The sequence below is a fragment of the Triticum urartu genome, chromosome 1A (genome assembly GCF_056163025.1).
Source record: "Triticum urartu cultivar PI428250 chromosome 1A, HENAU_Tu73, whole genome shotgun sequence".
In the NCBI taxonomy this organism is placed as follows: Eukaryota; Viridiplantae; Streptophyta; class Magnoliopsida; order Poales; family Poaceae; genus Triticum; species Triticum urartu.
In genome coordinates, this window is record NC_141873.1 from 580,651,218 (window position 1) to 580,673,102 (window position 21,885).

A 21,885-nucleotide genomic window follows, 5' to 3' on the forward strand; every position below is an offset into this window, starting at 1 on the left:
TAAATGGAACACACAGTTTGCAAATGTATAAAGTTATTTCTTACAACCAAACTGAAAACCGAAAATAAAATTCAAAGCAACGCCTCACGCATGCTTTCAATCCAAACTCTAAGCCCTTCCACAATGAGAGCACCCCACAAATAAATCAAACTGTGCTGATTGCCGAATGAAACAACAAAAACAAATAATCCTCAAACATTTCCCCTTCTCGATCATCTGTCACCCTGCCCATCATTTCGTGATCAGTGGTCCGTTGGCAGATGTTCTTCTACAACTGGCTCGGCCTTCGGCAGTTCAACCCTTTCATAGAAAAGCATGTAGGCCTGACACTCAAGTACCTGTTGAAGCGATACCTGTGTGATGCTCTCGTCGTTTGCGCAAAACCAAGAGGGAGTGCCGCTGCTCTCCTGCTGCTGGCCTCCAATTTGGCTGGCTCTCACATAAGCAAAATTGTGTCCTTCACGCAACTTTGGCCCACGGTGTACAATGACGGCAACCAGGCGATATTTGTACTCAACATCCTCCACATGTCTGAAAATCAGAGGAAAATAATTTCGTTGCCAGAATTTTTTTCTTGAAATTGGAACCATCAACGCTGTTATGCCCACTGAGATCATAAGAGATCTGATATTTCAAGAGGCTAAAATTTAGCTATATTAAACTGACTAAAAGTGTTTAGTGGCATACCCAGGGTCCATGAACTTTGTCATATCAAGAGTATCCTGAAAGCTCACATGTTCTTCCAACTTGTCTGCTTTATCCGTGTGGGAATAGTCGAATCTCTTCAGCTGGATGGTTAGTATGGGTGCCGCCTTGGTAATGCGATATTGCACTGTTGCAGCTCTGTATATCTTCTCTTCCTCTTTCTGTTTTCTATGGCTCTCTTCCATTTGATTTGAGTTGCTATCAAGCATAGGTAGCTTTCCGTTGTTCTGATTCGGTGTTCTTGTTTGTTTGTCAGTTTGATGGCTGGATTCTCCCTTTTCATACGTTTTGTTCTCCGACTGTTCAGGTTGGCCATCATAGTCTGATGTATCTTCTTGGTTCAAAGATGCATTTCCAGAAGCAGCAGCAGCTGAACAGTGCATACAGTGCCAATCCTCGATCTCCCCTGTGGCATAGAAGTCCAAGCAGTCCTCGATTGATGCAGGCCTCTTTGGTGGTATTGCCAAACTGAGATCAAGGTACTCGCCACCACTGGTAACTGATGTGTGCTCACACTCTTTGCTAGAGACATGTTTAGCGACCTCGCTGTAGAAGAGTGACTCAACCATTGTATGTTCCTCATTGTTCAACCCATCTAGCAAGGAACCAAGCATGTTATTGCTATCTTCCATCACGCCATGTTTGAAATCTGATTTCATTTTGCACATATATGAGAAGAATTTGTCTGGCATCAGCACACCTTCAGCACCACTGGTATTGGTTGTCATTCTGAAAAGCTTCTGCAGTTCCTGACCAAGGTCCCCTGTCAAAGCATCATGTCCTAACATCCTTGCGCGCAACTTATCAACTGCAAGGAGACTCTGCAACACTGCATTGAAGTAACATGTGTTCCCACCATTCCACATCCCTCTGACCACCACAATGTCATATAGACCTTCCACTGGCCATAAGTTGCTCTTCTCAATTCCACAATGCCATAGCAATGCCCAGAAATAGGTTATGAATTCCCCTCCTGACTCGAGGCACTTCTTGTGTACCTCTGCATTCCAAGTGGGGGCAATGTGTACTAGTAAATCTGCCCATACCCCGGACAAGATCTCCCAGCAATCTTTTTGAGACTCACCAATTAGTTGTTTTCCCAGCATTGCACCTAGTCGCACAACATCTTCCTTTTTCATGACGTCGTCAACATCTTTGGTGGCCTTTTCTGCTTCTTCCATCAATTTGTCATACCTGCTCTTTAAGGAGTCACAGTTCTTAAGAATATCATCACGGGATCGTGTCACAGTTTCTTGTAAGACCATCTTGGGTACATTAAAGCTGTCGGGGATCACGTCAGGCTTTGAAACTAGCAAATATGCACAGTACCGAGACAAGCTATTCGCAGTGATGTACATTTCATGGAGCTCATCAGGCAACTTCCCTGTTACTTTCTTCTTTTCCTTTGTCTTGTTGTCCACATCGAGGAGGTATGGTTTCGATGAGCAGCAACTTGTGAAGTACGACAAGATGAAGTTCAGGAACCCATGTTTGCTTAAATCAACTTCATGGCGCTGAGCAAGCTCCATCTCACAGAGGCTGGTTGCAATGTGCCACACAAGAATTACATGGGAGCACGTGGGCAGGTCGTAGCAGGCCCAACGATACCCCTTCCTTCGGTCACAGTCTGCACCAGACAGCGATATGATGGCCTTGGACAGAGAACGACCCCTAATGATGGTCTCTTCTTGATTTCTGTTAGGATTATCTGGCTGATCACTTACGATGCCAGGAGAGCTTAGCTTCTCTAGGCTCATGCGGAGCTTCTCCAATGCTGCCAGTGTGACACATTCTGGCACATCAATGGCGCTGTGGAGTATTGCTCCATCGTCCTTCTTTGGTGACAATCCTATGGTTATGTAGTGGAGAAAATTCCAAATTCTTGGTTTGTTATCGTATGACTCCAGAAACACATACTGGTCAATATGTCCATGCCACAGCTTACTAGTTATCCTGGATTTGAAAAAGGATGATATTGTGCCTTCCATGCATCTGTTTCTAGTGCGCTCTTCCTTCCGTTGTGCATACATGCACACAAGGAGTAATCTAGTCCAGTTTGAGACCAAGTAGCTGACCATCTCCCAGATCTCTTTGAACAGCATAAAAATCATGAATACCCAGGTGATGATCATGTCAACATTGACCCCACGCACCACTCGAGCCCGATCATTCTTTGGGGGCTTATAGACCTTATGGATATCCACGGCAAGCCAGCAGACAACACCGAAGGTCACTGTGGAGAGAAGCAAATTTGAGAAGAGAGAAAGGAACCCACACCAAAACACCATAGGGTAGCGGGTGTTGAAGTAGTCGTTTACGAAAGAGAGTTGCAGCTCCATGATCCTGAAGGCACGGCTAGCGTTCTGCTCCTCAAGGATCTTATTCTTAACTAGCTTTCGGTTAATGTGGAAGATTTTTTGTTCCAGTGTCACATCCTCTAGCCTGCACCGAAGCAATCTAGACAAGGCGAAGGCCAGAGAGAGATCCTTTTGATCATTCCCCTCATTGCTGTCCTGGTCTAACAGATGCCTGTAACATCCCCAGATCTTGTCTAGGGTGATCAGTGTTGATCTCCCTGGACGCGGACGACGACCATTCTGGGCAGTATCGATATACATGACATACTGAGGCTTCTTGAATTTGATGCTCTGTTTGGTTTCTCCATAGACCAAGTATTTGTATCCTGCCATATTCTCTGGGTTGCACTCCTCAGGTTTCCAGTTGCTACTGTGAGGGCCGGCACGCATGTGCTCTGTAACGACCTCTGAACTCTTGCCATGCCAGACAGATTTGACTGTCAGACTATGCACATAGAATCTGTACCCGCTCTTCAGTATCTGCAGAGCCAAAAGCGACCATAGTGGAACTGCAAACCTTGAGTCGCTCGACAAGTTCAAGAAGGCTGATCCCAGAAGTTTCACCACGTTCCTCCACTCTATGAACCGTCGCCCATGTTGGTCATGAACACCATATCCAGAGATGAAATCGATGTTGTAACGGAAACTAACAAGCACAAGGCCCCAAACTGGGAACAGCTGATTCAACAGTCGATTCTTGAACTTTGCTGTTTGCATGGCCCCCAGCAGGTATACGACAATGGAGTCAGAGACGGCATCCAAGATGCTAAAGATAGTTGCCATCTTTGTGTTGTGGATGTTGTGACGAAAGACATCCATGATGAACATCACAAAGAACAAGAGTGTGACCAGGACTACAAGAATCTCAATCCGAAACAGGATGTATGTCTCCTTATTCAGCATGACGAAGAAGGATGCCACACCATCGCGGATGTCTTGGATGCCCATCGTTTTCTTAGCTTGCTTGTGTTGGTTCCTATCCTGCAAGGCCCTTTCATCAGAGATATTCACTATAAATAAAAATCTTAAAAAAAAGGACTTTGAACAAATGTGGTGTTAGAAAGAATGGAGTATGCGCCTATGGGGGTTGGACAAATCACATTGTTCTCTAAATTTTGTAGAAGTTGCGGCACTGTTTTGATCAATTTGGCTGATTCGGAATGATACTATTTTTACAGTAAAAAAGTACGCTCCAGTATGTAAGTGTTGCTCTTACTCCTTCCATTCCAACGAATAAGTAGCACAAGTTTTTCAAAATTCAACTTTAACCATAAATTAGATCAATAATATATATTGTTGTGACACAAAAATTATACCATTGAAAACTCATTTTCAATACGAAATCAACAGTATGATTGTTACCACATATAATTGGAGTTACTACAACGAGAGCATGAGGTAGTGGAGCTTGGAACCAAGAGGCTAGAGTGATTTGACAAAATGTATACGTCTCGGTTTTAGCGGCGCGCAAGTAGCAGGTTTATAAGTCCCCTTGTATTTTGAGTCAAATTTTAATCATAAATTTTACTAGAAAAAATATATTAAATATCATAAAAATGTATATCACTAGATTCATATTTAAAAGAAGTTTCAAATGATATTATTTAACATAAAACTTTTATATTATTAGTTAAATTTATGGTCAAAGTTTGGTATAGAATACGAGGGGGGTCTAATAAACCGGGACAGAGGGAGTAGGTGCCAGCATTTTGGCTACCAAATCCAACAAAATTCTGAAGGTGGGCGAGAAACGCGGATACCGCGGTAACCGCAAAATTCCGAGGAAAAGCCGCTCGAATTTTTGAAACATAATTTGAATTCAAAATTTTCTAAGCTAGGAATATATTAGTTCGGAGCTCAAGAAGTTCACAAAGTCGTTGTTGGTGCAGTGGCAGGTTTTCCCTGTCCGTCTTCAACGTGTATGAGGTCGTGGTTCGATTCTCCTACTGTGTTTTTATATTTTATTTATGAGTTGGTTTAGCAAAAAAAGAAATGGTGGGAGTACAGGGTGTCGAACTAGCGACCTACCAGTGTGTGCGAGGAAGCGAGCTCCATATTTACCACACCTTGTTGATTTAGAAGAGTTTCTGCCATACATTGGTCTGGTGGTAAATTTCTGCATACTTCACTTCACTATAGCCGTTCAAATTCAAAAAAATTTAAAAAAAATCGATTTTTTTTGCTCGGTAAGCAGTTTTCTCGGGGGGTAGCGAGAAACGTGGATACCGGGCGGTATCCAAATTTTCTGCCCGGTACCCAAAACCTTGGTAGGCGCCATTCATGTGGCATGCCACACTTTTTGGATAGAATATCTTTTCTGTGACTGCAATAAACTTTGTAATGAGTATGGGCTATAGCCTATAAGTGGTTAGTGTAATAATGCCAACGTTTAAAAACAAGCAAAAACAAGACCATGAACAAAGTCCATGGAGCAATAATGGGGTAAGGAGAACTATAACCTAAGAGCATCTCTAGTAATGCCCCAAAAACTGAGCCCCGAGGACCAAATACCCGTGCTTTTCAACCTTAAAACAACCTCTAAAGCCAGTAATAGCCCATATTAATTCAGTACCAAGTGTTAGCTATTTTTTGCCCTTTTTGTGCATCAAGAAATGGTATTTTCCAGGGACAAAAAAATAGGAAAAATATACTTTGCACATATTCACATCACGACACCTTGGAGAGTGGGCCAGAGAGGGGTTTTGTGGGCCCCGCACTCCCACCCCAACGCCCCAGGGCTAGGACGTGTATGCCCCCTATCCACCCTCTCCGTCTTTTTTTTTTGTCCTGCTGCCTTTATATACTTATTATGAAACCCACGGAGACATTTATCACTACTTTTTTCTGTCATCGCTTCATTGAGATCTGAGACAATCCAGTCTAGAAGGTCTTTCCCGAACTCTGTCGAAGCAGGAAATTGCTGCCGGAGCCTTCTTCACAAACTTTGCTGCTTCGATGGCCATGTGCCAGTAGTCCTCCTTTAATATTCTGAAACACAACTCTGTTTAAACGTTTTATGTTCTTTAATATTCTGAAATCTTTTTACTTTTGCATACAAAATTCTTTCCAATACATGATATGCTAATCCTTGTAACTAGCAAAGCTCCCGAGGTTGAAACCTTCACTAGCAAATTGGGACAAAGATAAAAATTTCTTAGTTAAGTGCAGGGCTAATCCACTCGTAGGAGAACCTGTGGATTGATAACCTTGGTTCTCACCAAGGGAGGATTCTTCGCTTACTACAAACCCCCACTTTGGGGCCCAACGGGATTTTTGATGGAACATAAGAATCAGGAACATCTGTAGCAGTGTGGCAACATCAATATGCTCGCGAACCAACCCGTGGTTGGATGGTTAGAGGGACAGTGGTATTTCCAGCCCACCAGAGTTCAAGTCCTGGTGCTCGCATTATTTCCTGGATTTATTTCAGGATTTCCGGCGGTGCGCTTTCAGTGGGAGGAGACGTTCCCGCCGAAGGTGCTCATAGGGGTAGGGTGTGCGTGTGTGTGTTCATAGGGGTGAGTATATGCTCGTATGTATGAGCGCTTTATGTACTGTGTTAAAAAAAACATCAATATGCTCGTGCCACCTACCTAGATCAGTGTGAGCGCTTTATGTACTATGTTAAAAAAACATCAATATGCTCGTGCCACCTACCTAGATCAGTGGCAGAACAAGATGAGATCTCTTAGGTGAAAATTTGGATGGCATAGAAACATTGAGGTTGAATACATGAGACAAAAGAAAAAAATTATTTGCTAAATGTGATAGACTAGAGAAGTTGAGTGAGTCACATGGAAGTCATGCCCTGGCTAGTGACTTTGGGAAAGTTTCTTGCGAGCATTGCTTTCACAAGGCAAACGAGATAGCAGACTATTTAGCTAAGCTTTGTTTTAGTTCTAGATCCATTTCCATCTGGGAGTGTACCCCACCCAACTCTATTTCGCATATGCTTGTAAATGACTTATCTATCATTTGAGAAATGAAGTTATAAGGATAAAGGCTACTGGTGAGGTGAGACCTTGTCTCTTTGAGCGATCCTCTAGATTGAAAATTAACTTCCATAAAAGAGAGGTCTTCTATATGGGGCATTCGTAAGAGAAGGCACAGTTGTTTTAGGAGATTGTGCCTTGTAAAGGGGGATGGTTTCCTAGCAAGTATTTAGACATCCCGATTGACCACAAAAGAATAAGCATAAAAGATTGGGCCCCTTCTATTGAGAAGATGAAAAAAAGAGTTAGTCATTGGCAATGGAAACATCTATCAACTACTGACGACTCGTCAATTCTTCTCGCACTAGCATCCCGCCCTACATGTTGTCTTCTTTAGAAGCACAAAAGGGATCATGACAGTGCCATGTACACAGGGTACCCTAGGCGACCTGAACTCCGCCCAAGAGGTAGGAGGCGCATGTATTTGGTGAGTACCCTAGGAATCTTGGAGGATCCTGTTTGGCGGCAACTGACCAAGATCCTTGTAAACCCTAGCTTTGTTCCCATATTTAAGCAAGGCTAGGGCTAGATCATAGATCATCTAATCTCGACACACCTACATGATCCTTGCGATCTCGCAATTGTACGCCATAATATAGCTCTCATACTGCTTACCTCCATCAATACATTCAAGCATGAGTAGGGGTTTACCACGTAGTGAGAGCCTGAACTTGGGTGATCACCATGTATAAATCCCCTTCCGTACGGGATATGCGCCACACAACTTTGAGATTACTGCCACTATGATGAACATGGCGTGCCAAGAACGGGCTATGCTGACTAGAGATCAGATCCAGAAGGGACCAAATTTCATCACTGACGTCTACCCTCTGATACGTCTCAAATGTATCTATAATTTTGTTATGTTCATGCTACATTTATATCATTTACACATACTCTTATCACCTTTTATATTATTTTTATTGGATTACCATATTAATGCAGTGTCAAAGCCAAGTTGTTGTTTTCCATTGTTTTTGATGCAATAGAGAAATCAATTTTTCAGGGACAAACAAATCGAGGATTATTTCTGTACCAGAGGTTCCCAATGGCCGCAGGGGGATACTAGGCCTCCACGTGGCTTCCTTTCGCGACCTATGGCCTGATCGCGAGTCCCTGCCATGTGCACTACTCGAAAAAGGCTTATAAATTGGCTCAAATTAGTAGCGGGCAATGGTCACGAAACCCCCACTTTTTTTTTGAAAAGTAGTAATGACGGGTAAATGTAATTTCCCACCACTGCTTTTTGCACAGCAGTGACAGGCCAACATTACTATCCGCCACTCGTAAACTCTAACAAATTCGTCCGCGGGACAGATGAAAACATCAGTATCGGGGACCTAAGAAGAGAGCACCACTGGTTTTTCATGCACCAGTCGACGAAAAATAGGCCCACCAAAACGATATTCCGGCAACCCGAGCCAAAAAGCCAAAATAAAAATTCCAAAAGTTTGCACTGGCGGGCGGTTTGATCTAAAGTCCGAAAATTCTTGAAAAAACAAATTTACTAAACCCAGAGTAATCTCAAATTTTAGCATGGGGCTTCTAATCGTGTATATTAATCATGGAAAAAGTTTGAAGTTGAAATAATGTATAAAAGTAATTTGTGTGTGGCAAGCAGCGGTTTCCGTTAGAAAGGCTGATACTTCGTCCGAGAGTGTTCAATTTATACATGAAGTGCATCAAGTTTTTGCCGCAACGCTCTCAAATTTTTACCACACCCAGCAAGGGTCCTATGAAGACACCATGCCAAGTTTCATCCATTTCAAAGCTCGTTTGCACTGCATGTTGAACGGAGTTGCATTTTGATCTTTTTAGTGTCCGGTATATAAATTAATACCTCAAAAATAGCAAACCAACTCAAAAAGTGCTCAAATTTGAGCATGGGCTTTCAATAGTGTTTATTAATCATGTAAAAATAATGAATTTCAAATGATGTATAAAAATTAATTTTTGTGTGGCATGCAGCAATTCATTTTTTGTGTGGCGGGCGGCAGTTTTCGTTCAAAAAGTTGACATTTCACCGGAGAGTGTTCAATTCGTACATGAAGTGCATCATGTTTTTTCCGCAACACTATCAAATTTTTACCACACCTACAAGGGTCCTATGAAGACACCATGCCAAGCTTCATCCTTTCGGAGCTCCTTTGCATGATACGTTCAACCAAATTGTGTCATGCTCTTTTTACTGGCCGGTAAATCAGTTAATGCTTCGAAAATAGCAAACTAACTCAAAAATTGCTTTAACTTTAGAATGGGGGTAATGGTATGTATTATTCATAGAACTAGTTTTAAGTTGAAATCAAGTAAAAAAATATTTTTTGGGTGGCACGCGGCAGTTTCCTTTCGAATGGTGATACTTTGCTAGAGAGTGGCCAGTTTGCATATGAAGTGCGTCAATTTTTTTCGTAATGCTGAATGCCAAGTTCATCTATTTCAGAGCTTGTTTGCACGGTATGCTGAATGGAATTGCGTTAGACCTTTTTAGTGACCGGTAAATCAGTTAATGCTTCGAAAATAGCAAATCAAATAAAAAATGCTCAAATTTGAGCACGTGGCTTTCAATAGTGTGTATCAATCATGCAAAAAGATTGAAGTTGAATTGGTGTATAGAAATTAATTTGTGCATGGCAGGCGGTGATTTCCATTCCAAAGGTTGATACTTCGCCAGTTCGTACACGAAGTGCATCAAATTTTTACTGTAACACTCTTAAATTTTTACCACACTGTACACTGGTCCATGAAGACACCATGTCATATTTCATCCCTTTCGGAGCTCCTGTGCATGGTATGTTTAATGGAATTGTGTTCTGCTCTTTTTAGTGGCTAGAAAATTAGTTAATACTTCGAAAATAGCAAACCAACTAAAAAAGTGCTCAAATTTTAGCACAGGGCTTCGAATGGTGTGTATTATTCATAGCAAATTTTAATGTTGAAATCATGTAAAAAGATGAGGTGTGCGCTATTTTGAATAAAAAATGCAGAAAGGTATGTGGCGGCTAGTTAGTAGCGCCCGCCAGAGCTAAACTTTGTGGTGGTGGGTCGTGTGTGCCGCCTGGCACGTGACACAGGAGGAGGCGGCCCAAGGCGCACCAACGCGCGACCGGAGGCCCAGCAGCCGCTTCCCACCCCACCAGAGGACCACCTAGCCAGTACTTAAGCAGGAGGCTCAACTCAAAAAAAACCTTAATAAGGAGGCGGGAGCATTGGAGGAGGCAGAAACGAGACGATTCTGGCGGCGGCTATCTCTTTCTCGATTCCCCTTTCCCCTTTGGCTTAATTAGAACCCTAGCTACCTATCAAAATTCGTGTAATCGAACCCTCTTGTACCAAGATCGAACCCAGAGCGTAACAATTCGTAATCAGAGCCTTTTCCCCACCACTGCCATCTCGTTGGCACAAGTTGGCTGGTCAATTTCTTTCGATTATCCAGACGAGGCTCGGCAAGGCGGCCACGATGGAGGAGCAGATCAAGGCCATGGCGGACCTGACGACGGCCATCTTGGCGATGTCGACAAAGATCGACGAAATTCACCCTGTGGTACTCGATTTCTAGGGGTGGAAGCCGGCGATCGAGTGGTCGGTTGACGAGCTCCGCGCGGAGGTGGGCGATCTGCGGGCGCTGCTGCAGGACAAGGGCAAGAGCATAGAAGGTGCGCCGGTAGCTCCACTCCCGCAACATCCACTACCCGACCACTACCACTCTGGCTACTGGATCTGTCGCCCCTGATCCCTCATGCGACGGAGGCGAGCCTCGTGCGGCCGACAAAGGGGCCGTGAACATATGGTGGCGACAACCACGTGGCAGTTGGCCACGGCAGGACTAGAGATCACCGGGGGATGTCACCAGGGCACCAATCCCCGCAGGCTCCTCCGATCATGGGTGGGTTCGATTCCCATCCACAATTTGGAGAGAGTTCATTCATGGGGAAGCGTGGTTTTGGTTTTTCTCGCTACCCCATGCCACCGCATCTGGAATTCCCTCTGTTTGACGGGGATGGACCGCGCGCATGGCGTCTGAAGTGTGAATCATATTTTCGCGTGTGTTCCTTGAGTCTGGATACATGGGTGAGCTGCGTCACGATGTATTTCATTAGGGGGGCGATGTCATGGTTACAACCCGCCCTAGATCTGGGGAGCGTGAAACAGAAGAGAAAAAAGAGGGAGATCCAATCTCGGAGGGACTCTCGCCCCTCCACCGCCATGGATGCCATGGACCAAAGGGTGAAATCTCCTCCCATCTAGGGGGGAGGCCAAGGAAGAAGAAGAAGGAGGGGGGCTCTCTCACCCTCTCTCCCGGTGGCGTCGGAACGCCGCCGGGGCAATCATCGTGTGACGGTGATCTACTCCAACAACTCCGTCATCTTCACCAACATCTCCATCACCTTCCCCCACCTATATTCAGCGGTGCACTCTCCTGCAACCCGTTGTACCCTCTACTTGAACATGGTGCTTTATGCTTCATATTTTTATGATATGTTGACATCCTATGATCTCTTAGTAGATTTTTATTGTCCTACCGGTAATTGGTGAATTGCTATGGTTGGTTTAATTTGCTTGTGGTTATGTTGCTGTCCTTTGGTTCCCATCCTATGAGCGCGCGTGTGGATCACACCATAGGGTTAGTTGTATCTTGATAGGACTATGCATTGGAGGGCAAGGGTGACAGCAGCTTCAGCCTACCATAGAAAATTGATGCATACGTGATTGAAGGGGGGCCAATATATATATTAATGCTATGGTTGGGTTTTACCTTAATGAACGTTAGTAGTTGCAGATGCTTGCTAATAGTTCAAATCATAAGTGCATAGAATATCAAGTAAGGGACGACATGCTAACAGTTGCCTCTCCCACATAAAAACTTGTTATCGGTCTAGTAACGTAATCAATTGGTAAGGAACAATTCTGCAAATCATACCATCACTAATTGTAACACCCCGGATGTAACTTTCCCAATATGTATTCCAACTCTTGCTGTTTCCGGCCTTAAGTTATGTTATTTTCTCGGGTTCGGGTTTTTTGTCTCCGTGTGTTGTTCTCGTTGTCATGCATCTCATATCATGTCATCATGTGCATTGCATTTGCATACGTGTTCATCTCATGCATTCGAGCATTTTCCCCGTTGTCCGTTTTGCATTCCGGCGCTTCGTTCTCCTTCGGTGGTCATTTCTACCTTTCTTTCGTGTGTGGGGATTAAACATTTCCGGATTGGACCGAGACTTGCCAAGCAGCCTTGGTTTACTACCGGTAGACCGCCTGTCAAGTTTCGTACCATTTGGACTTTGTTTGATACTCCAACGGTTAACCAAGGGACCGAGAAGGCCTCGTGTGTGTTGCATCCCAACACCCCTCCAAGTTGGCCCAAAACCCACCAAAACCTTCTCCATCATCTAGAGTGTTCGTTAATGATCGCGTGGCCGAAAACCGCACTCCATTTGAAGCTTCCTAGCTCCTCCTATGCATATAAATAGAACCCCCTCCTCAAATCCCGGGTCTCTTCTCCCCCTAACCCTAGAAATCCTCCTCGCGCCGCGCCAGACATGTCCGCCCGCGTCGGATGCCTCTCCGCCGCCGCCCGTAGTCACTCGTAGGCTGCCACGTGTCGCTCCGCCGGCGCCTCCCACCGCGGCCCGCCGAAGCCCGCGAGGGGCCCTCCTCAGCCCGAGCCGAGCGCCGCCTACGCCCGCTTCCCTTTCCCCGAGCCGGCGCCCGCCCTCGTCGGATTTGCCTCGCGCCACCGCGTCCGCCATCGCCGGCCGCCACGCCTCCTCATGCCGGCAATCGCCGCCGCCATCTCCGGCTCGCCGTGCGCCGCCTCGCGGGCCCTCCCCGACGCCGTCTCCGGCCACCACCACGAGTCCCTCGCCGGCCCCGACGACCCCGGCGAGCTCCTCCTCCAAGCTCTGGCGGCGACGACTCCGGCAAGCCCCGTCTCCTCTGGCGACCTTCTTCTTCCACGACGAACCTCGGGATCCGCGCCGGCTGGATCTGGATCTAGATCTTGGTTGACCTAATCTCGCCCGAAACCCTAACTTTTTACGTTTTTCCTCATGCTATAACTCCGCATCCGTAGCTCCGTTTTGCGACGGCTGGATCTGGAGCATCCTAGCTTGAGTCAATCGAGCTCTACTTTTGTCATTTCGTGAATCTGGGCAGATTGTCTACTTGTTAGCGATTTTGCCGATGATGTTGTAGTTGATCCGTGCATGCTATGTTATTGTTCTTGCCATGTCTAGCTTGTATTTTGTGTATTCTTGACGGGTGCATGCTTAGATTGTCATGACTTGCTCTGTAGTAAGTGCATCGAGCTCGTAAACATGCCTACTTGATATCTGTTTCAGCATGCTCCATTTTTCACGAAGTCTGAGAACTGATTATGTTCTTGCCATGTTCACATGCTTGCAAATGTATTTTCTGATCCCTTTTGGCTCAAGGTCACTAAGGGTCTTTTCTTAAGCTCTTTGAGTAGCTCCATGCCATGCTTTACTTTGCCATGTTCAGGTCCTGTAGCATATAGTTTTCATGCTCCGAAGAGTGTTATCTGATCTGAAATTCCAGACAAGTGTTAATTTCACTAAGTCTGAAATCTGTTTACCATATGCATTTTTGCCATGCTTGTTTGAACCTGTTAATGGATGAATTGGCTGTAGTTCTGTGCTAGACTTTTGTTAAGCATCTTTAATGGATTCCTGCCATGTATTTTGAAGCCATGTTTGGGTGCTGTAGCATGTTCATCTTGTTGCATTTAGATGGTTACTTGCTGTTAATCGCAGAACGTGGCCATATTTGAATTGCTTGCCATTTCCAAACCGTAGCTCCGATTCCGGCGTTATTTATATTGTTTTCAAGCGTTTTCATCTCATCTTTCCATTGGCACACTTGGATTTCCATGTTGAGGCCAGGTTCATGCATCCCTTGTCAAATCTTGCATATGCATCCCGCATTGCATTCCGCATAGCATATCATCCTTGCATCATGTTGTTTGAGTTTGCACGTGGTTGAATGTGTCCTTGTTACTTGTTTGTCTTGTTTGGGTAGATCCGGGAGACAAGTTCGCTAACGAGGAGCCCGTTGAGTTTGCTTTCGAGGATCCAGTCAACTCTGACAACTTTGCAGGCAAGATGATCATACCCTTGAAATCACTACTATCTTTGCTTTGCTAGATGCTCGCTCTTTTGCTATGCCAATGCTATGATGCCTACCACTTGCTTTCAATCCTCCCAAATTGCCATGTTCAGCCTCTAACCCACCATGTCCTAGAAAACCGTTGATTGGTTATGTTACCGCTTTGCTCAGCCCCTCTTATAGCGTTGCTAGTTGCAGGTGAAGATTGGAGACCGTTCCTTGTTGGAACATTATTTACTTGTTGGGATACCATTATATTATCTTGTCATCTTAATGCATCTATATACTTGGTAAAGGGTGGAAGGCTCGGCCTCTCGCCTAGTGTTTTGTTCCACTCTTGCCGCCCTAGTTTCCGTCATATCGGTGTTATGTTCCCGGATTTTGCGTTCCTTACGCGGTTGGGTTATAATGGGAACCCCTTGATAGTTCGCCTTGATTAAAGCTTTTCCAGCAATGCCCAACCTTTGTTTTACCATTTGCCACCTAGCCTCTTTTTCCCTTGGGTTTCCGGAGCCCGAGGGTCATCTTACTTAAACTCCCCCGGGCCAGTGCTCCTCTGAGTGTTGGTCCGAACTAGAGTCATGTGCAGCGCCCCCTCGGGGAAACTCGAGGTTTGGTTTTAGTTGTATGGAGAGCTCATCTGAGTGTGCCCTGAGAACGAGATATGTGCCGCTCCTATCGGGATTTGTTGGCACATTCGGGCGGTGTTGCTGGATTTGTTTTAACCTGTCGAAGTGTCTTGTAGAACCGAGATACCGAGTCTGATCGGAACATCTCGGGAGGAGGTCTATTCCTTCGTTGACCGTGAGAGCTTGTCACGGGCTAAGTTGGGACTCCCCTGCAGGGATTTGAACTTTCGAAAGCCGTGCCCGCGGTTATGGGCAGATGAGAATTTGTTAATGTCCGGTTGTTGATAACTTGGACCTTAACTTAATTAAAATGAATCAACAGTGTGAGTTACCGTGATGGTCTCTTCTCGGCGGAGTTCGGGAAGTGAACACGGTGTTGGAGTAATGCTTGCCGCAGGTTGCCCTCTAGTTATTCGTTCGCGCTTTGCCTCCTCTTCTCGCTCTCTTTTGCGAACAGGATAGCCACCATATATGCTAGTCGCTTGTTGCAGCTCCACATATTTTTTCCTTGCCTTACCTATAAGCTTAAATAGTCTTGATCGCGAGGGTGCGAGATTGCTGAGTCCCTGTGGCTCACAGATTACTATTAAACCAGATGCAGGGCCTGATGATTCCGCTCCAGGTGACGCGCTTGAGCTCAAGTGGGAGTTCGACGAGGACTCTCAATGATACTACGTGTCTTTCCCTGATGATCAGTAGTGGTGCCCAGTTGGGGGTGATCGAGACAGTGTCGCATGTTGGGTTATCTTTTATTTTGGCGTCGTAGTCGGGCCATGAGTGTTTGGATGAAGTAATGTTATTTATGCACTTTGATTGACGTGGCGAGTGTAAGCCAACTATATATCTCCCCTTTTATTATCTATATTTCATGGGATGTTGTGAAGATTGCCTAACTTGCGACATTGCTTTCAATGCGGTTATGCCTCTAAGTCGTGCCTCGACACTTGGGAGATATAGCCGCATCGAGGGCGTTACACTAATACACACTCGTTTTACTAACTTAATTGTTTCTTTATCTAAACAACACCTAACTTTTATTTTCACGTTCTTTATTATCTTGCAAACCTTTCCACACCTACAAAGTACTTCTAGTTTTATTCTTGTTCTAGGTAAAGGAAATGTTAAGTGTACGTAGATTTGTATCGATGGTCGATCGAACTTGCGGGAATACTTGTTTTACCTTTAGCCCGTCGTTGGGTTCGACACTCTTATTTATCGAAAAAGGCTATAAACGAGCCCCTATAGTTGCGGGTTATCAATACCTTTTTGTGGCGCTGTTGCCGGGGAGCAATAGCGTGGGGTGAATATTTTCGTGTGTGCTTGTTTGCTTTATCACTAAATAGTTTTTATTTTGTGCTCTTGTTTTCTATCTTTAGTTATGGGTGGGAATTGCAAAATACCAAAAAATTAGTTTTACCTACTAAACCAATGGTTGAAGAACCACCCAAAATCTATCAGACTGCTGAAGCTTTCTACTTGGATCATCTTCGATCCCTATGTGCTCGTGCTGAAACCCCCACTAGCTTAGTTGAGGGCACATCATTAGATGAGGATGCTCATTTTGTGCGACACCGTTTATCTCAAAAAGGGAAAATTTCATTGCATCAAATTAATAATATGCAATGTTATGCTTGGAATCTATGTGAATTATATGATTTTACTTGTTGTTTTGAAGACCGTAAGAAACACCTTCCCTGCCAATGTGAGTTTAGTGATATTGGAATCTTATCTTCTTATGCTAAAGGTGTTTATAATTACTATAATGTTGAACAAATTGAAGGTTTTGTTGGGTGCTTATGAAATCGCTTCTTTGATTGAAAAGTATGATGCTACTCTCTACAAATCTTAATTTTTTTCACATACTTAAATATTGCTATGAAAACTATGCTTCTAATGCTTATATTAAACCATATATTGAGGACTTGTCCGCTGTCCAAGAAGACACTAATATTTTGCAGGAGTCTATGGAAGAAGAAATTGATGAAACTATGGGCTCATTGGATGAAAAACATTACGAGGAGGGCGAAGAACAAAAGGAGGAAGAGCGGATTAGCTACCCGTGCCCACCTTCTAATGAGAGTAACTCTTCAACTCATAAATTGTTTAATGTCCCTTCGTTCTTACCAAAGGATGAATGCTGTGATAATTGCCATGATCTCACTGATTCATTTGAAATATCCCTTTTTGATGAACTTGATTCTTGCTATGCCTGTGACCAAGATGCCAATTTGCATTATGCTTATGGAGATAAACTTGCTATAGTTCCTTATGTTTAAAACGAAATTGTTGATATTGCACCCAAGTCCTATTATCTTTTTGAATTCTCCCAACTACACTATATCGGAGATGTTTGCACCCATAGGGTTAGTTGTATGTTAATAGGACTATGGATTGGAAGGCAAGGGTGACAACAGTTTCAGCCTACCATGGAAATTGATGCATACATGATTGAAGGGGGGCCAATATATATCTTAATGCTATGGTTGGGTTTTACCTTAATGCACGTTAGTAGTTGTGGATGCTTGCTAATAGTTCCAATCATAAGTGCATAGAATTCCAAGTAAGGAACGACATACTAGCAGTGGCCTCTCCTACATAAAAACTTGCTATCGATCTAGTAACGTAATCAATTGCTAAGGGACAATTCCGCAAATCCTACCACCACTAATCCACACTTGTTTTACTAAACTTAATTGTTTCTTTTTCTAAGCATCACCTAACTTTTATTTTCACGTTCTTTATTATCTTGCATTCCTATCCACACCTGCAAAGCACTTCTAGTTTTATTCTTGTTATAGGAAAAGCAAACATTAAGTGTACGTAGAGGTGTATCAGTGGTCGATAAAACTTGAGGGAATATTTTTATACCTTTAGCAACTCGTTGGGTTCGACACTCTTATTTATCGAAAAAGGCAACAAACGATCCCCTATACTTCTGGGTTATCAGCCTTCATCATCCTCCGTCCGCTACCTCCGTTATCATCCGCTGCCTCCATCGCCTTCGCTGATGATCCGCCCCATCGCCGTCCACTCGGTAATACACTGCCATCCCCGCCGTCCCTGCCTCTCTCTCCAGCTTTCCTCCTGCCACCCACAGCCATGGTCGCCACACACATGGACAGCCACGGTAGCAGCCACGCACATGCACATGGACGTTCGACTATGTTTAGGGTTAGTTATATATTTCTATTACTGCATGTTCATAATCTTTAATGAGTTCAATTTATTCATATAGAGTTCAATTATAGTTGTGGTTTCTAGTTCTATAGTTCTGAAGGCACACATCAAAACAATTATAGTTGCAGCAGCCACATACGTAACCATCAATGAGGAAACCCAAATTGTTCATATTAGAGGTTAACTATATAGCCTCGCATATATATTCTATTATTCTTTACATTATTTCCGTTTAGACTGAGTTCAATAATATGTTGCGGTAGATGCCTTCAGTAATTATAGGTATACATGCTATAAGTGCTAAAGTTTTGGGGGAGAAAGATTAGGAAAAGTAGAGTCTTTTTGGCTCCCCAAACATCCATATTTATGTTTGGCCCCCCCAAAAGATATTACCTAGCCCGCTAGTGGATGAAATGAAGTATCATTTTGCAGGGAACACCACCGAGTGGCCTATGTTTTGTCGGAATGTTGATTCATTTCCGTCCTGAAAAATTTCAGACGCTCGATATGTCTTCTTTTTAGCAAGTTATGCCAAAATTTCGGCGTGACTTGTGGTATAAAGTACGATATTTCGAGTGCCCATGACACTTGTACTATAAATTTAGGCATGAATTCTGCTTGAACTTTTGGTTGTCTCTTTGGACATGCCGACATGAATTCTAAAGCTTGTTGTTTCATACATAGGCAGAGTCAAACATTAGAAACTATTAGTGCTGAAACCTTCAAAAATATTTACATATATTGCAATACAAATTAGCCACACAGACTATGCATTTTTAAGGAATAACATGTAAATGTCAGTATGTTAATCAACTAGCTACTTTAACGTTTGGCGTGCCTTCCACAGGAAATGTCTAACGACGATGCGATCCTCGAGTTTGATTACTGCTGCAATGACGGGGGTATGTGCGATAGACCTCACCTGGAAAATGGTAGGCGCTTCACCCTCACGCTGAAGGAGTGCTTCGAATACGAGACGGTATGTAACGACGTCAAGTATTTAATTCAACATATGACTTGTGGTTTTTGTTTTAGCGTGTTACTTTCGTTTTTTGCAATTCGACTAGTGCATCCCCTGCTGCGCAAGACCTTATGCCTTAGGCAAACTCGGTTTCGAAGATAGGGAGCGTGCGGAGACAAAGAATGCTTACCTCAAGATGAAACATGGTTTCACTTTTGAGGTTAAGCTCTACAATGGAGTAAATGAATACCATTTTGGCTGTTCAAATATGAGATCACTATACAAGGCCTACGGATTTGAGGAGGATATGAAAATAACCTTCGATGTTGGTGGTGAAGATGATCCCGAAGATAATATCGAAATTTGGGTGGATGTGGACATCATTCCAGTTCTACTAACTCGTCGCCTCATTGCGCCCGCGGCTCCACGACGACTTCCTCGACACCGGCTACCCCGACTCGACATCGACCACGGCATTCTTCGTACGGCTAACTCGACCACGCCTACACCACCCTACACTCTTGGCTACTTTGATAAACGGCACAAAGGGCTACCGCCTTGCTTGAGCAACCTTGTCGGTTTCCACTCCAGCCATGACTTTCGCGATGCGTCGACCGTTACGACTCTGGGGGGGTGTCCGTCAGCTTGTCTTCGGATTCTTCTCCAGTCTGTGTCGCTACAGTTGTGACTGCGGGGGGATGTTGAGTATATTGATTATTAGGAAAGACGAGATAGACTAGGATTTGTTCTGGCTTGTCTTGTACTCCAAGTCGATCATTGTACTCCTATATATATGCCCACGAGACGCAAGTAATACAACAAACTATTCCACCAAATCCCTCTCTCTCTTCTAACACCCACCGACGGATCCTCGATTAGGGAATGGTCCATAGATAAGGGCCGAAGTACACTTCAGAAGAAGGTCACTAGAGTGGTTATGATTCTTAGAAGAATCGGAACGGAATTGTTTTCGACGGTGCTACCCCCTCGACCCGTTATGTAGTTAGTCGGCTAGAGGATAAGGGGAGGGCGTGGAAGGGCGCGGGGTCTACTAAAGGGTGACATTGACGCATCCTCGGCAGTCTCTCCGTGGGAATGAACATGAGTAGTTAGCATGTGTTCTAGTGGTGGAGGTGGAGTTGGGGTTGTATTATTGTAAATGTAAATGCCAACGTTGAGGGGCTCTTCACCCCCGCTTCTCTCGTAATATATATAGTACGCACACTTGCGCGTATTCGAGAAAAAAAATATCCCTTTCATCAAAAAGAAGAAAAAAACTCGACAAGCTGCCAAACTGAACGAGAACGTGACATGCCTTATTCCATCGCTTTATAGAACATATCATACGATGCAAACTAATGCTGCAGCTTTACGAGACATGAACGCGGGACGGCAGATCGGCTGTAGACCAGGTCCTACAGAATCCAGTTCATGATACCACTCAGACTGAAACCGAGGAGAACCTCTAAAGCTATGCCGGATACAGTATCCTAAGGCTATGATCATTGTGCAGGTGGAAACAGATGCACAACAAGTCAGCAGCTGGTTTATGGCTCTAAAATCCTCAACTTTTTAGGGAGATTAGAGCAATTCTAGCAGATCCGTGAAGACACTCGCTCAGTAAAACCATCAATATGAAAGGCTAGTGCTACGTCGTCCCCCTTCCTTCATCTTGTTAGTATCTAGGTCTAGGTCTATGCTATGTCGTGTATTCTTGCCCCTATCTATATACTATGTTTAATTTTCAAATTCTAAATTTGAAATTGTGGATTGCAATGTTGTTGAAGTGTGTGATGTTGAACCATGAAAGGTTTGGTTTATCTCTATGCAGAATTGAAGTTCAAATATAGTGTACACACACATATAGGAGAAATTTGAGAGAAAATGATTATAAAGGTAGGTGTTCACAGCAATGAACGTTGTTTATTTTCTAGTTTCCTATGCCCGTCAGCAACGTAAAAAAGCAGCAAACATCCCAACCACGATGGGTGCCAAAATCTTGCCTGGAAATGGTTCACAACAGGAACTGAGGTGTGGATGTTTTGTGTGGTTAATTATCGTGTTGCTCGAAGTAGATATTTCCTTAATTAGCAGTTTCAGTTTATGTCGACAAGCTTTTGTATCGATTCTGGGAGTACGCCATGGCTACTGGATCTACCAAATTTCAACTAATCTCATCTTTGTTGCGACTTACTAAAATTGAGGCTTGAGCCTGTAAGGCTACTTTCGAAACTGAGGCGACCCAAAGGAAAAAGTACGCAATGTAGCAATCACGCAAGGCACACACACAGACGCGCAAGAGTAGTAAAAGAAAAAACTATCTGTATATAACTAGAGTGTAAACGTTGAGCAGTTTGTACCTGGAACCTGTTGCTAGTTCTTCATGGGCGATGTCCGCAGGCAGGGGAGCGTCGGCGGCTATGAAGGTGGTGTCTGTCTATCTTGGGGATGAACGGGGAGGAGGAGGACGCTATTTTACGGAGATGATATCATTTATACAGTTAAATATGCCATTGTATGATGATCGAATTGAATAATTGGTGGCAAGCTGAAGAACAAGCTCACCTTGACCAAGCCTTCTCAATCATGTGCTAATTTGTTTTTCTGTCGAAGCTGGCAAGTACGGCACTAGTTCCGCCATGGCACTATAAAAAACAGATGCATTATCCTTGGGGGACCGGAGGATCATGTGCGACCTGCGGTAAACGTCTTGTCTATCCTGACCGACGTGTTGTGTGTTAATAGATGGGTTGCGAGCCCAGATACGCGTACAAATTGTTGAGAGGGATACATCTTGCAAAGGAAGAAAACTAGAGATAAGAGGAGATAAAGATTACAAAAGACTTGGCTAACTAACTGCTCCTCCAACGGTGTTGATCTTCCTTCCTGTACACGCCATGTATACGCACGCAACAATATCATCATGTTTGACACCCTCC

General features: G+C 44.1%; 1 protein-coding gene across 2 annotated transcripts; it reads right to left on the reverse strand.

Moving 5' to 3' along the window:
- Positions 1-21,412, reverse strand: LOC125531981 (uncharacterized). Of its 2 annotated transcripts, none has more exons than XM_087533175.1 (3): positions 21,307-21,412; positions 688-4,038; positions 1-531 (listed from the first exon to the last, which is right to left on the reverse strand). In XM_087533175.1, the coding sequence occupies exons 2-3, from the start codon at positions 4,008-4,010 to the stop codon at positions 243-245; spliced, it is 3,612 nt and encodes a 1,203-aa protein (XP_087389301.1). In that variant the 5' UTR covers positions 4,011-4,038; positions 21,307-21,412; the 3' UTR covers positions 1-242. The 2 variants fall into 2 exon arrangements, with proteins under 2 accessions (XP_087389301.1, XP_048552126.2); XM_048696169.2 differs by having other exon boundaries at positions 688-4,043.
- Positions 21,413-21,885: the final 473 nt, after the last annotated feature.